At 43.7% G+C, this 13,533-nt stretch overlaps 1 protein-coding gene across 1 annotated transcript in view; it reads right to left on the minus strand.

Moving 5' to 3' along the window:
• Positions 1–212: 212 nt before the first annotated feature.
• EAF1 (ELL associated factor 1) overlaps positions 213–13,533 on the minus strand; it is a 40,137-nt gene continuing 26,816 nt past the window's right edge. Inside the window, exons 5-6 of the mRNA XM_073569201.1 lie at positions 10,769–10,984; positions 213–624 (exon numbers count right to left, since the gene is read on the minus strand). Of these exons, the coding sequence (XP_073425302.1) occupies positions 578–624; positions 10,769–10,984 (263 nt within the window). The 3' untranslated portion in view covers positions 213–577. The remainder of the gene's footprint in view (positions 625–10,768; positions 10,985–13,533) is intronic.

Genomic DNA, 13,533 nt, shown 5'->3' on the forward strand with positions numbered 1-13,533 from the left:
CAACAAACTAATAAATAATTAAAATGTACGATGAGTGAAGACGTAGAATACGAGCCCACGGTCGGACTGGGTCATGGGGGCATATAGTTCATGAAATCCTGTACCATCGCCATTAAACTGGAAAGACCAAACCCTTACCGAAAGTGCTGCTCGTACTATTTTGATGGTAAACTCTGAACTTTAGAGACGTATCACGGAAAGAAAAATCCTACTATATTTAAAAACGCTTTATACCTTGTCAATACATATATACATACAAGAAGCTAACACAATGTTAACACACATGAATAATTTTATCGTACTAGTTTTCCCTTACATTTAAGCATACAATATGAAAAGAGGATTTTACCCTTTGTCTAGAGATTACGGTCTCATCATAATCCTGCTGCCATGATATGATTTCCATGTCCATACGTACGCATATGTATGAGGGCAGAAGTCTGAATAAGACTTTAGTCGCCTACTTTCTAATAGAGAACTATTGCCATATATACTATTGCAGTGCTTGAGTATTTGGGTGCATCAGTGCTTCTATGTACACAATGACATAAGATCTATTCAAAACGAACATCTCTTCTTAGTCATCGCTGTCGCTTCCAGATTCACTTAGCTGTAGGTCATGTCCTAAAATAAGATAAGAAAATAAAAAGACAGAAAAATTATGAGGAAGACACATATTGGCACAGTGTACTTTCTCAATAAACAAATACTAAGGGCACAAAACGGAACAAATTCCGACATGTAAACCACTAGGACAGGCTCTAACACTGTAGGATACACGGAGTCGCTTTACTAAACCCAAGAACGGGACAATTTCCAGCTGGGCCACACGGAGAGCAAAGATTGCTAATGTGCAGGTGGACTCCATCAAAATGAATGGAAAGAAGTGCTCACATTAACATTTTTATGGGGTAAACCTGTGAGTATATGTAGTGAAGTGTAGTTGTAGTAATATACCCAGTGATCACTGTCTTCTCCAGGGCTCAGTGCCAATCTGGTCCCCTTCTGACTGAAGTTCCCACTCTACGGATCACAAAGGGGTCTATGTGAGAGCCGGAAGTGGCTTTTACAATGTAAGTAAGTCTACTGCTCATCAGAACAAGGCTCCATAGACTTACATTGTAATAACTACTTCCGGCTCTCACATAAACCCAAGTGTGAGCTGTCAAATGGGAAAAGTGATCACATGACCCTGGACACTGAGAAGGTGATGATTGGTGAGTACAGTGGGGCAAAAAAGTATTTAGTCAGTCAGCAATAGTGCAAGTTTCACCACTTAAAAAGATGAGAGGCGTCTGTAATTTACATCATAGGTAGACCTCAACTATGCAAATAAAATGAAAAAAAAAACAGACAATGTGATTTTCTGGATTTTTTTTTCTCACTTTGTCTCCCATAGTTGAGGTCTACCTATGATGTAAATTACAGACGCCTCTCATCTTTTTAAGTGGTGGAACTTGCACTATTGCTGACTGACTAAATACTTTTTTGCCCCACTGTATATTAATACACCTACACTACAGTACATACATATTCACACAGGTTTAGAACAGCAACATTTTAACGGTATTGTTTCTTTAAAGGGGTTGACCACTACTAGGATAACCCCTTCTTAAACGAGATGTTCGGCACCGATAAAATAATAAAGCCTATACTCGCCTCCAGCTTCGTTCCAGCAGTGTTGGCACTCTCGGTCTCGGGGCTGTGATGAGGCGTTGGATACATGACGGCCAATCAGGGCTGGCGTCACTGTCTCCGCCTTCGGACAAACGGAACATGAAGAGGAAGTCCGGGATGAGCTGCAGCCCTGGCTTCCTATTCATGTTCAGTTCGTATGAAGAAGGAGACAGTGACGCCAGCGCTGATTGGGCGTCACGTGTCACAACGCCACATCACAGCCCCGAGACCACAAATGTCACGAGAGCCCCGAGGAAAGAGAGTGCCAAGACCGCGGGAATGGCACCGACATGGAAGGCGAGTATAGGCTTTATTATTTTATGGGGGTCAAATACTTAGTGTAAGAAGGGGGTTGTCCTAGTAGTGGACAACCCTTTCACCTTTAGGTGAGGACTTGACGATAACTTTAGTCATGGCGCACAGTTCCATCGAATAGAGCATCTCATGTAAGTTGCACTTTTATTTTTTCTTCTGCAAAAATACTATCACATAAGCATGTCTAAAGCCCCCGTTACACACAGCGAGATCGCTAGCAATATCGCTGAAACGTCACAGGTTTTGTGACGCAGCAGCGATATCGCTAGCCATATCGCTATGTCTGATACTTACCTGCCACCGACTCCCCCGCTGCTCATCGCTGGTCGCGCGAGAAGGTCCTGGATCATTTCTCGTCAGGCGCTTCCTGCGGCGCCGACGAGCGACGCGTGGACGCGGGCGGGAGGACGTCAGGATCGCCGCATCTGACAGGTAAGTAGCGACCCCCGACCGCTGCTATGTCGCTGGTGAGATCTGCCTGTGTGGCAGCTCACTAGCGACCACTTAGCGATGCACCAGCGATCCATATCTTTGTCGGGATCGCTGGCGCATCGCTTAGTGTAACGGTACCCTTACATTTGCTGGCAAACAAGTCACTATCAACTAGTTCAATAGGAGTGTGTTAAACACATAAATTCTTACAGACACAGAAAAGGTGCATAACAATGCAACATGTGTATGATGCACTGTAGGAGAAGTGTTAGGTTAGGCTGCCACAGACACAATAAATGTGACTCAATGCATCGCTGTGGAAGTGTGTATGTGCTAACCTTGTGCAGTGACAACTCAGCGCGGTGCAACTTATATACCTCCTATTCATCTGAATGGAGGAAGACAACAGCAAGTCACCACTGGTGTTTTGTGACCTGTCCTAATGACATTTCAGAACAAGACTAAATTACATTTTTTGTCATATAAAATGTCATATCCTTTATGTTAAAGGGAATCGATCACCCATATGTAGTGATATCATGGAAAGATATCACCCAATTGCGCGTCCTATAAGGATTCTATTAGGGCTTTTGACTCCCCCCGACCCCGCACCTTTAAGGCAAAAATACCTTTTTATCTTGTTGGGGAGGTATGCAAATCGCCGCGGTCCGATGGGTGTGGCTTAGTCGCCTTCTTTCTCCCCCCCTCCTCAGCTTGCTGCACGTAATCTTCATCTGTGAATAGCACAGATAACGTTGGTTTCCGCGCTTGCGCATTGTAAAGACTACCAGCGCCTGCGCAGTATGCTTTGCCCAACTGTGGGCGAAGCATATAATCGCTACTGCGCATACGCCAGTATTTTCCAGCGCAGTCTATGCCCCGGAAGTGTGTCCTGCATGTGAAGACTTCCGGGGCATTGACCGCGCTGGAAAATACCGGCCGCATGCGCAGTAGCGATTATATGCTTCGCCCACAGTTGGGCAAAGCATACTGCGCAGGCGCTGGTGGCCTTTACAATGCGCAAGCGCGGAAACCAATGTTATCTGTGCTAATCACAGATGAAGATTACGTGCAGCAAGCCGAGGAGGAAGGGGGGGGGAGAAAGTGACTAAGCCACGCCCATCGGAGTGGACCACGGCGATTTGCATACATCCCCAACAAGATAAAAAAGGTATTTATGCCTCAAAGGTGCGGGGTCGGGGGGAGTCAAAAGCCCTAATAGAATCCTTATGGGACACGCAATTGGGTGATCTCTTTACATGATATCACTAAATATGGGTGACAGATTCCCTTTAAGGATTAACCCCTTCATGACCCAGCCTATTTTGACCTTAATGACCTGGCCATTTTTTGCAATTCTGACCAGTGTCCCTTTATGAGGTAATAACTCAGGAACGCTTCAACTGATCCTAGCGATTCTGATTGTTTTTTCGTGACATATTGGGCTTCATGTTAGTGGTAAATTTAGGTCGATAATTTTTGCGTTTATTTGTGAAAAAATCAAATTTGGCAAAAATGTTGAAAATATCGCAATTTTCAAATTTTGAATTTTTATTCTGTTAAATCAGAGAGTTATGTGACACAAAGTGGTTGCTAAATAACATTTCCCACATGTCTACTTTACATCAGCACAATTTTGGAAACAAATTTTTTTTGTTAGGAAGTAATAAGGGTTAAAAGTTGACCAGCGATTTCTCATTTTTACAACAAAATTTACATAACCAGTTTTTTTTGGGACCACCTCACATTTGAAGTCACTTTGAGGGGTCTATATGGCAGAAAATACCCAAAAGTGACACCATTCTAAAAGCTGCACCCCTCAAGCTACTCAAAACTACATTCAAAAAGATTATTAACCCTTCAGGTGTTTCACAGGAACTAAAGCAACATGGAAAGAAAAAATGGACATTTTAATTTTTACAACAAAAATTTTATTTTAGCTTCAATTTTTTCATTTTCACATGTGCAACAGGATAAAATGGATCCTAAAATTTGTTGGGCAATTTCTCCTGAATACACAGATACCTCATATGTGGTCATAAACCACTGTTTGGGTAAATGGCAGGGCTCAGAAGGGAAGGAGCACCATTTGACTTTTTGAATGGAAAACATGCTGGAATATTTAGCGGTTGCCATGTCACGTTTGGAGAGCCCCTGTGTGCCTAAACATTGGAGCTCCCCCACAAGTGACCCCATTTTGGAAACTAGACCCCCCAAGGAACTTATCTTCATGCATAATGAACCCCCCAGGTGCTTCACAAATTGATCGGTAAAAAAAAAAGTACTTTGTTTTTCACAAACATTTTCTTTTAGCCTCAGTTTTTTCATTTTCACATGGGCAAAAGGATAAAATGGATCCTAAAATTTGTTGGGCAATTTCTCCTGAGTACACCGATACCTCATATGTGGTCATAAACCACTGTTTGGGCACACGGCAGGGTCCGTAAGGGAAGGAGCGCTATTTGACTTTTTGAATGGAAAATTAGCTCAAATCGTTATCGGACACCATGTCACGTTTGGAGAGCCCCTGTGTGCCTAAACAGTGAAATCCCCCCACAAGTAACACCATTTTGGAAACTAGACCCCTTATGGAACTTATCTAGATGTGTGGTGAGCACTTTGAACCCCCAGGTGCTTCACAGAAGTTTATAACGCAGAGCAGTGAAAATAAAAAATCATTTTTTTCCCTCAAAAATGATTTTTTAGCACGCTATTTTTTTATTTTCACAAGGGTAACAGGAGAAATTGGACCACAAAAGTTGTTGTGCAATTTGTTCTGAGTACACCGATACCCCATATGTGGGGGGGAACCAATGGGCGCACGGCAGGGCTCAGAAGGGAAGGAGCGCCATTTGACTTTTTGGAATGAAAAATACCTCTCCATGTCGTGTTTGGAGAGCCCCTGTGTGCCTAAACATTGGAGCACCACCACAAATAACCCCATTTTGGAAACTAGACCCCCCAAGGAACTTATCTAGATGCATAGTGAGCACTTTGAACCCCCAAGTGCTTCACAAAAGATTATAACGCAGTGCCGTGAAAATAAAAAATATTTTTTTTCCTCAAAAAATTATTTTTTAGTGCGCAATTTTTTATTTTCACAAGGGTACCAGGAGAAACTGGACCCCAAAAGTTGTCCAGTTTGTCCTGAGTACGCTGGTACCCCCTATGTGGGGGGACCACTGTTTGGGCACACGTCGGGGCTCGGAAGAGAAGTAGTGACATTTTGAAATGCTGACTTTGATGGAATGGTCTGCGGGCATCATGTTACATTTGCAGAGCCCCTGATGCACCTAAACTGTGGAAACTCCCCACAAAAGACCCCATTTTGTAAACTAGACCCCCAAAGGAACTTATCTAGATGTGTGGTGAGCACCTTGAACCCCCAAGTGCTTTACAGAAGTTTATAACGCAGAGCTGTGAAAACAAAAGATCATTTTTTTTCCTAAAAAAAAATTATTTTTAGCCAGCAATTTTTTTCCACAAGGGTAACAGGATAAATTTGACCCCAAAAAGTGTTGTCCAGTTTGTCCTGAGTACGCTGGTACCCCATATGTGGGTGGGGACCACTGTTTGGGCACACGTCGGGGCTCGGAAGAGAAGTAGTGACATTATGAAATGCTGACTTTAATGGAATGGTCTGCGGGCAGCATGTTACATTTGCAGAGCCCCTGATGTACCTAAACTGTGGAAACCCCCCACAAGTGACCCCATTTTGGAAACTAGACCCCCCAAGGAACTTATCTACTGTAGATGTATGGTGAGCACTTTGAACCCCCAAGTGCTTCATAGAAGTTTATAACGCAGAGCTGTGAAAATGAATCATTTTTTTTCCTCAAAAAATGATTTTTTTAGCTCGCAAATTTTTATTTTCACAAGGATAACAGGAGAAATTGGACCCCAAAAGTTGTCCAGTTTGTCCTGAGTACGCCGATACCCCATATGTGGGGGGGGAACCATTGTTTGGGCGCACATAAGGGCTGAGACTGGAAGTAGTGATGTTTTGAAATGCAGACTTTGATGGAAAGGTCTGCGGTCGTCGTTACGTTTGCAGAGACCCTGATGTGCCTAAACAGTAGAAACCCCCACAAGTGACCCCATTTTGGAAACTAGACCTTCCAAGGAACTTATCTAGATGTCTGGTGAGCACTTTGAACCCCCAAGTGCTTCACAGAAGTTTATAACGCAGAGACGTGAAAATAAAAAAATAATTTTTTTTCCACAAAAATAATTTTTTAGCCCCCAATTTTTTATTTTCCCAAGGGTAACAGGAGAAATTAGACCACCAAAGTCGTTGTGCAATTTTTCCTGAGTACGCTGATACCCCATATGTTGGGGCAAACCACTGTTTGGGCACACGTCTGGGCTTGGAAAGGAGGGAGCACCGTTTGACTTTTTGAGCGCAAAATTGGCTGGAATCAATGGTTGCACCATGTCGCGTTTAGAGACCCCCTCATGTGCCTAAACAGTGGAAACCCCTCAATTCTAACTCCAACCCTAACCCCAACACACCCCTAACCCCAACACATCCCTAACACTAATCCCAACCCTAACCATAACCCTAACCCCAACACACCCCTAACCCTAATTCCAACCCTAACCCTAATTCCAACCTAAACCTAGTTCTAACCCTAATTCCACTCTAACCCTAATTCCACCCTAACCCTATTTCTAACCCTAGCCCTAACCCTCTTTCCAACCCTAACCCTAATGGAAAAATAAAAATAATTTCTTTATTTTATTAATTGTTCCTGCCTATGGGGGTGATAAACGGGGGGTGTTTATTTACTTTTCATTCTATTTTGATCACTGTGATAAACTCTCACAGTGATCAAAATAGAATGAATTGCAGCCGGCGGGCGCACTGCGCATGCACCCGCCATTTTCCAAGATGGCGGCGCCCATAAAGCAGGACCGCGGGACACCGGGAGCAGGAGAGGGACATCGGAGGTACCGGGGGGTGGGGGGGTCGGAAGGTGGTGGGAGCCTAGAGAAGGGGGAGGGGAGCAGATTATGACGGCGGCGGCACATTGCCGCCGTCAGTCGGTATCGGGGGCCGATCGGGGTCGGATGACGGTCTCCAGCCATGTCCGATGCAACTGCAGCATTGGCCATGGCTGGATTGTAATATTTCATCAATTTTCATTGATGAAATATTACTATCGCTCTGATTGGCTGTTTCACTTTTAACAGCCAATCAGAGCGATCGTAGCCACGAGGGGGCAAAGCCACGCCCCCTATGGTGAAGAACAAAGCCCCCTGTATCTGCGGGTCGGGTGACCTTTCAGTGACCTAGGTCACCCGACCCGCAGGGGGGCTTTAAAGTCATGACGCTACATAGGCGTCATGGGTCGTTTTGGCACGACTTTTCATGACGCCTATGTGGCGTCAAAGGTCGTGAAGGGGTTAAGGTGTCCATTATCATACCACCCCCTTCCCATCAGTGTCACAGTGACCTGTGATGTGCAGTTGTGGTGACGGAATCTCGTGCCTGCGCCCTGCAATAGCGCGATTATACATACCTTTTCTGCCCTTCTATGGGCATTGGCTCCATTGTTATTCTGTCCAGGTGCCGGCAAGTGCCTGATGAAGTAGCAGTGACTCATCTGCGCAGAAGAACAATGAAGCCAATGCCCATAGCAGGGAGGAAAAGGTACATATAATTGAGCTACTGCAGGGTGCAGGCATGGGATTCCGGGACCACCAGTACACGTCACAGGACACTGATGGGAGGGGGGTGGTATGATAATGAACACAGGTGCCAGGAGTTTTCTTCCAGGCACCACAGGCCCCAGAACCTGGAAGAACTCATTAACATAAAGGATTAAAAGATGATTTCTCAACAATAAGACCGCAGCTATGAAGCATACAGGTAGGACAATTTGAACAATTCTATCACCTGTATGCCTTTATTAATTACGGCGGTAATTAAGGGTACTAAAACCACAGCGCCGTTAATTGACGGCGCTGTGGAGAAAGTATATAGCGCCCCCAAGTGTCGGATTTTCTCCGGGGTCTCGGCTGCTGGGGGTAGCCGAGACCCCAGAGAACATGAATCGGTCAGTTTTTACCGACCCCGCTTTTGCGATCGCCGTTATTAACCCTATAACGGCGACCGCAAAAAAAAAAAATCCACGATTATGAATTAAATTTCTCTTTCCTCTGATGTGATCGCACATCAGAGGAGAGAGAAATAGGGTCCCCGATCCCCCCAATCCCCCCCGGTACCTCTCTGTGGTCCTCACTTCCCTCCCGGTGGTCCCGCGTCCCGCCGATGTCCTCCGATGGGCGCCGCCATCTTGGGGGCTGCCGGCTGGCAGATTCCATTCATTATTTTGATCACTAGGATAAACGATCCTAATGATCAAAATAAAAAAAAATAGTACATAACCCCCCCGTTTATCACCCCCTTATATAGGCAAACATAATGAAATAAAGAAAATATTTTTTTTTTCAGTTTCCATTAGGGTTAGGGTTAGGGCTAGGGTTTGGGTTGGGCTAGGGTTAGGGTTGGGCTACGGTTAGGGCTCGGGTTAGGGCTAGGGTTAGTATTAGGGTTAGGGCGAACTAGGATTAGGGTTAGAATTAGGATTAGGGTTGGGATTAGGGTTGGGAATAGGGTAAGGGTTGGAGCAAGAATTGAGGGGTTTCCACTATTTACCAACTTTGGGGGTCTAAAAATTGAGGTCTAAAAAATCACTTATGTGGAAATAAAAAAGACTTTATTTTCACGGCTCTGCGTTTATAAACTTCTGTGAAGCACTTGAAGGTTCAAAGTGCTCACCACACATCTAGATAAGTTCCTTAATGGGTCTAGTTTCCAAAATGGGGTCACTTGTTGGGGGTTTCCACTGTTTAGGCCCATCAGGGGCTCTGCAAACGCAACATGATGCCCACAGACCATTCCATCAAAGTCTGCATTCCAAAATGGCACTCCTTCCCTTCCAAGCTCTCCCATGCGCCCAAACAGTGGTTCCCCCCCACATATGGGGTATCAGCATACTCAGGACAAATCGCACAATAACTGTGGGGGTATGATTTCTCCTGTTACCCTTGTCAAAATAAAAATTTGGGGGCAAAAAGATCATTTTTGTGGAAAAAAAATGGATTTCTTATTTTCACGGCTCTACGTTATAAACTTCTGTGAAGCACTTGGAGGTTCAAAGTGCTCACCACACATCTAGATAAGTTCCTTAATGGGTCTAGTATCCAAAATGGGGTCACTTGTTTGAGTTTTCCACTGTTTAGGCACATTAAGGGCTCTCCGAACGCAACATGGCATCTGATCTCAATTCCAGCCAATTCTGTGTTGAAAAAGTCAAACGGCACTCCATCCCTTGCGAGCTCTGCCGTGTGCTGAAAAAGTGGTTTACCCCCACATATGGGGTATCGGCGTATTCAGGAGAAATTGTACAACAAATTTTGTGGTTGATTTACTCTTTTAACACTTGTGAAAATAAAAAAAATTGGTTCTGAAGTAAATTTTTTGCAAAAAAAAGTTAAATGTTAATTTTTTCCTTCCACATTGCTTTAGTTCCTGTGAAGCACTTAAAGGGTTAATACACTTCTTGAATGTGGTTCTGAGCACCTTGAGGGGTCTAGTTTTTAGAATGGTGCCAATTTTGGGTATTTTCTGTCATGTACACCCCTCAAAATGACTTTAAATATGATGTGGCCCCTTAAAAAAATGGTTTTGTAAATTTTGTTGTAAAAATGAGAAATCGCTGGTCAACTTTTAACCCTTATAACTTCCTAACAAAAAAAAATGTTGCTTCTAAAATTGTGCTGATGTAGACATGTGGGAAATGTTATTTATTAAGAAATTTGTGTGACACATCTCTCTGATTTAAGGGCATAAAAATGTAAAGTTTTAAAATTGCAAAATGTTCAAAATTTTCGCCATATTTCCGTTTTTTTCATAAATAAACACAAGACTTATCAAAGAAATTTTATCACTAACATGAAGTACAATATGTCACGAAAAAACAATCTCAGAATCAGCGGGATCCATTAAAGCGTTCCAGAGTTACCTCATAAAGGGAGAGTGGTCAGAATTGTAAAAATTGGCCTGGTCATTAAGCTGCAAACTGGCTCTGTCGCTAAGGGGTTAAAAAAAGTCCCAGGGTGTGACAGATTCATGTTAACTTTTTCGTCTTATTATGACAATACAATGATAATGTTTGCTATTAAAAACTACCTTTGGTTGTACTTTTGATTGTCTTTCAGGTGCACGATGAATGGAAACACAATGGTCGCTTCATTGATGCACTTAGACACCAGTATTATTTATGAAATTTCACATGACTGATTTCACTGATGGAACAGCAGGGGGGGTTCTACTTACTGAGAGTGTTCATCAGCTGGGTACTTCCCTGGGGTCTGTTGGTGCCATTGGAGATGGGCGTTCTGTTGGTGCACTGCTGGGAGGGCGATGTGCGTGTGTCATCTTCTCCACCGCTGCTGGAGTCGTCCTCACTCCCCGAGGAGCTTCCCGACTCAGAGGAGCTGCTGCCGCTGGTGCTGCTCATCTGCTCAATAATCTCCACCTCCGCCCTCAGCTCTAACATAAAGAGAGAACAGTCAGGACAGCCTGTGAGATAGAGAGTCTCATTATTTCTGTGCCTAAAGAAAGCTGGATTTGTCTGGGTACACTCAGTTTCTGAGCCAGCTCCATACACCTGCACCTGAAGTACTATGTATAACTACGTCCTACATCAGGAAGGGGTTATCCTCACCCTCCTATTGCTATGAATAGTATAAATATCAAAATAATGGGCAATAACCTAGCGTTATTTCTATTTACTCCACAGCTGAATGTATGGGGTAGTGTGTGTAGCATTATATATACTGCATTTATGTGAATATGTAACACTACCGCCAGTCACATGGGTATGTCATATATACCTCAAGCATTTGTGAGGGCAGAGGATTGTATATCAAATTAGCATGTAGCTCCTTGTCCAGCCAAGCAAATTAGATGATAACATCACCAACAAGGTGGATTCAGCTCTATATAGAAATGACACTGCTCGAAATACAATCCTTTTATCATCCAGTTCACATCCCAGACATCCCATTAATGCCATTCCCAAGGGAGACTTCATCAGAGCCAGAAAGTAAAAACATCAAAAGTCGATTGACTGACAGAGGGTACAATACATCCACCATTAATCGTGCATTTGAACAGGCCAGAATTATCCCACGTAAGAACTTATTATGCGGCCTTGGAAAGAGTCAGTTCCTTTTCTCCATCCTCCATTACCTTTTCCACTTCTTATCGCTGTCAGTTTCACTCTATTAAGAGCATCATTTTAAAATATCTACCTGTGGTGAACCAGGACATCTGCGTCCATAATTGAGGGTGGCTGCCAGGTGGTAGCTAAAAGAGGCAGGACACTTGGTGACAGGCAAGGTGATTTTCTGATTTGACTCTCATAGTTGTGGTCTACCTATGATGTCAATTACAGGCCTCTCTCATGTTTTTAAGTGGGAGAACTTTTGGTGGCTGACTAAATATTTTTTTTCCCCACTTTATTTATCATAAGTACCTAACAGCCTTTTGTCATACTTAAGATTGTCTTCAGGTCTCGTTTGGCTGAGACAGATATTGTGGAGTAGTGACCATGTCCCTGTGTCCCTCAGCCTTTTCCTCTCATGTGCCTATGTCATACTTTGTTTGTCCATTATTGTTATCTGCAGCTCTGAATCTGCCTCACTATTCAGGGCATGAGTACAGACCATTTAACCCCTTTCTGACATTTGACGTACTGTCCCATCCACAGGCAACTATGACCGGGGACGGGATAGTACGTCATCGCGATCAGCGGCGCCGCTGATCGCGGCCGGGTGTCAGCTGATTATCACAGCTGACACCCGGCACTATGTGTCAGGGGTGGTCACGGACCGCCACCGGCATGTTAACCCCTGGCACACTGCGATCAAACACGATCGCAGTGTACCGGGGGTTTAGAGAAGCATCAGCAGGGAGGGGGCTCCTTCCGTGCTTCCCTGAGACCCCCGCAGCAGCGCGATGTGCAGCGCTGCTGCGGGGGCCTCCTTCCCTGCAGGTCCCCGGATCCAATATGGCCGCAGGGGCCTTCGGGGGCCTGCAGGGAGGCGGCTTCCTTATGCCTGCAGAGCGCAGGCATGAGGAAGCCTGCTGGAGTGCCTGTGTCAGATCGCTGATCTGTCACAGCGCTGTGTGATGTGTCAGATCAGCGATCTGACACATGACAGTGATGTCCCCCCCCAGGACAATGCAATAAAGTAAAAGTAAAAAAAAAAAGTGTAAAAATAATTTATAAAAAAATCGCAAAATAAATGAAAAAACAAAAATTCCCTAATAAATTCATTTTTTGGAAATAAAAAAAACAAAAAACAATAAAAGTACACATATTTAGTATCGCCGTGTCCGTAACGACCTGCCATATAAAACTGTCCCATTAGTTAACCCCTTTAGCGAACCCCTTAAAAAATAAAAAACAAAGCAAAGAACAATGCTTTATTATCATACCGCCAAACAAAAAGTGCAATAACGTGCAATCAAAAAGACGCATATAAATAACCATGGTACCGCTGAAAACGTCATCTTGTCCCGCAAAAAAACGAGCCACCATACAGCGTCATCAGTGAAAAAATAAAAAAGTTATAGCTCGCAGAATAAAGCGATACAAAAAAAATTATTTTTTATATAAAATTGTTTTCATGGCATAAAAGCGCCAAAACATAAAAAAATGACATAAGTGAGGTATCGCTGTAATCATACTGACCCGAAGAATAAAACCGCTTTATCAATTTTACCACACGTGGAACGGTGTAAACGCACCCCCCAAAAGAAATTCATGAAACGTTGGTTTTTGTTCATTTTGTGTCACAAAAATCGGAATAAAAAGCGATCAAAAAATGTCACGTGCCCGAAAATGGTACCAATAAAAACGTCAACTGGTCCCGCAAAAAATAAGACCTCACATGACTCGGTGGGTCAAAATATGGAAAAATTATAGCTCTCAAAATGTGGTGATGCAAAAACTATTTACAATAAAAAAGTGTCCTTTAGCGTGTGACAGCTGCCAAAAATAAAAACCCGCTATAAATAGTAAATCAAACCCC

Source organism: Dendrobates tinctorius, unplaced genomic scaffold (assembly GCF_039654945.1).
Source record: "Dendrobates tinctorius isolate UK_male_01 unplaced genomic scaffold, ASM3965494v1 ptg000005l, whole genome shotgun sequence".
In the NCBI taxonomy this organism is placed as follows: Eukaryota; Metazoa; Chordata; class Amphibia; order Anura; family Dendrobatidae; genus Dendrobates; species Dendrobates tinctorius.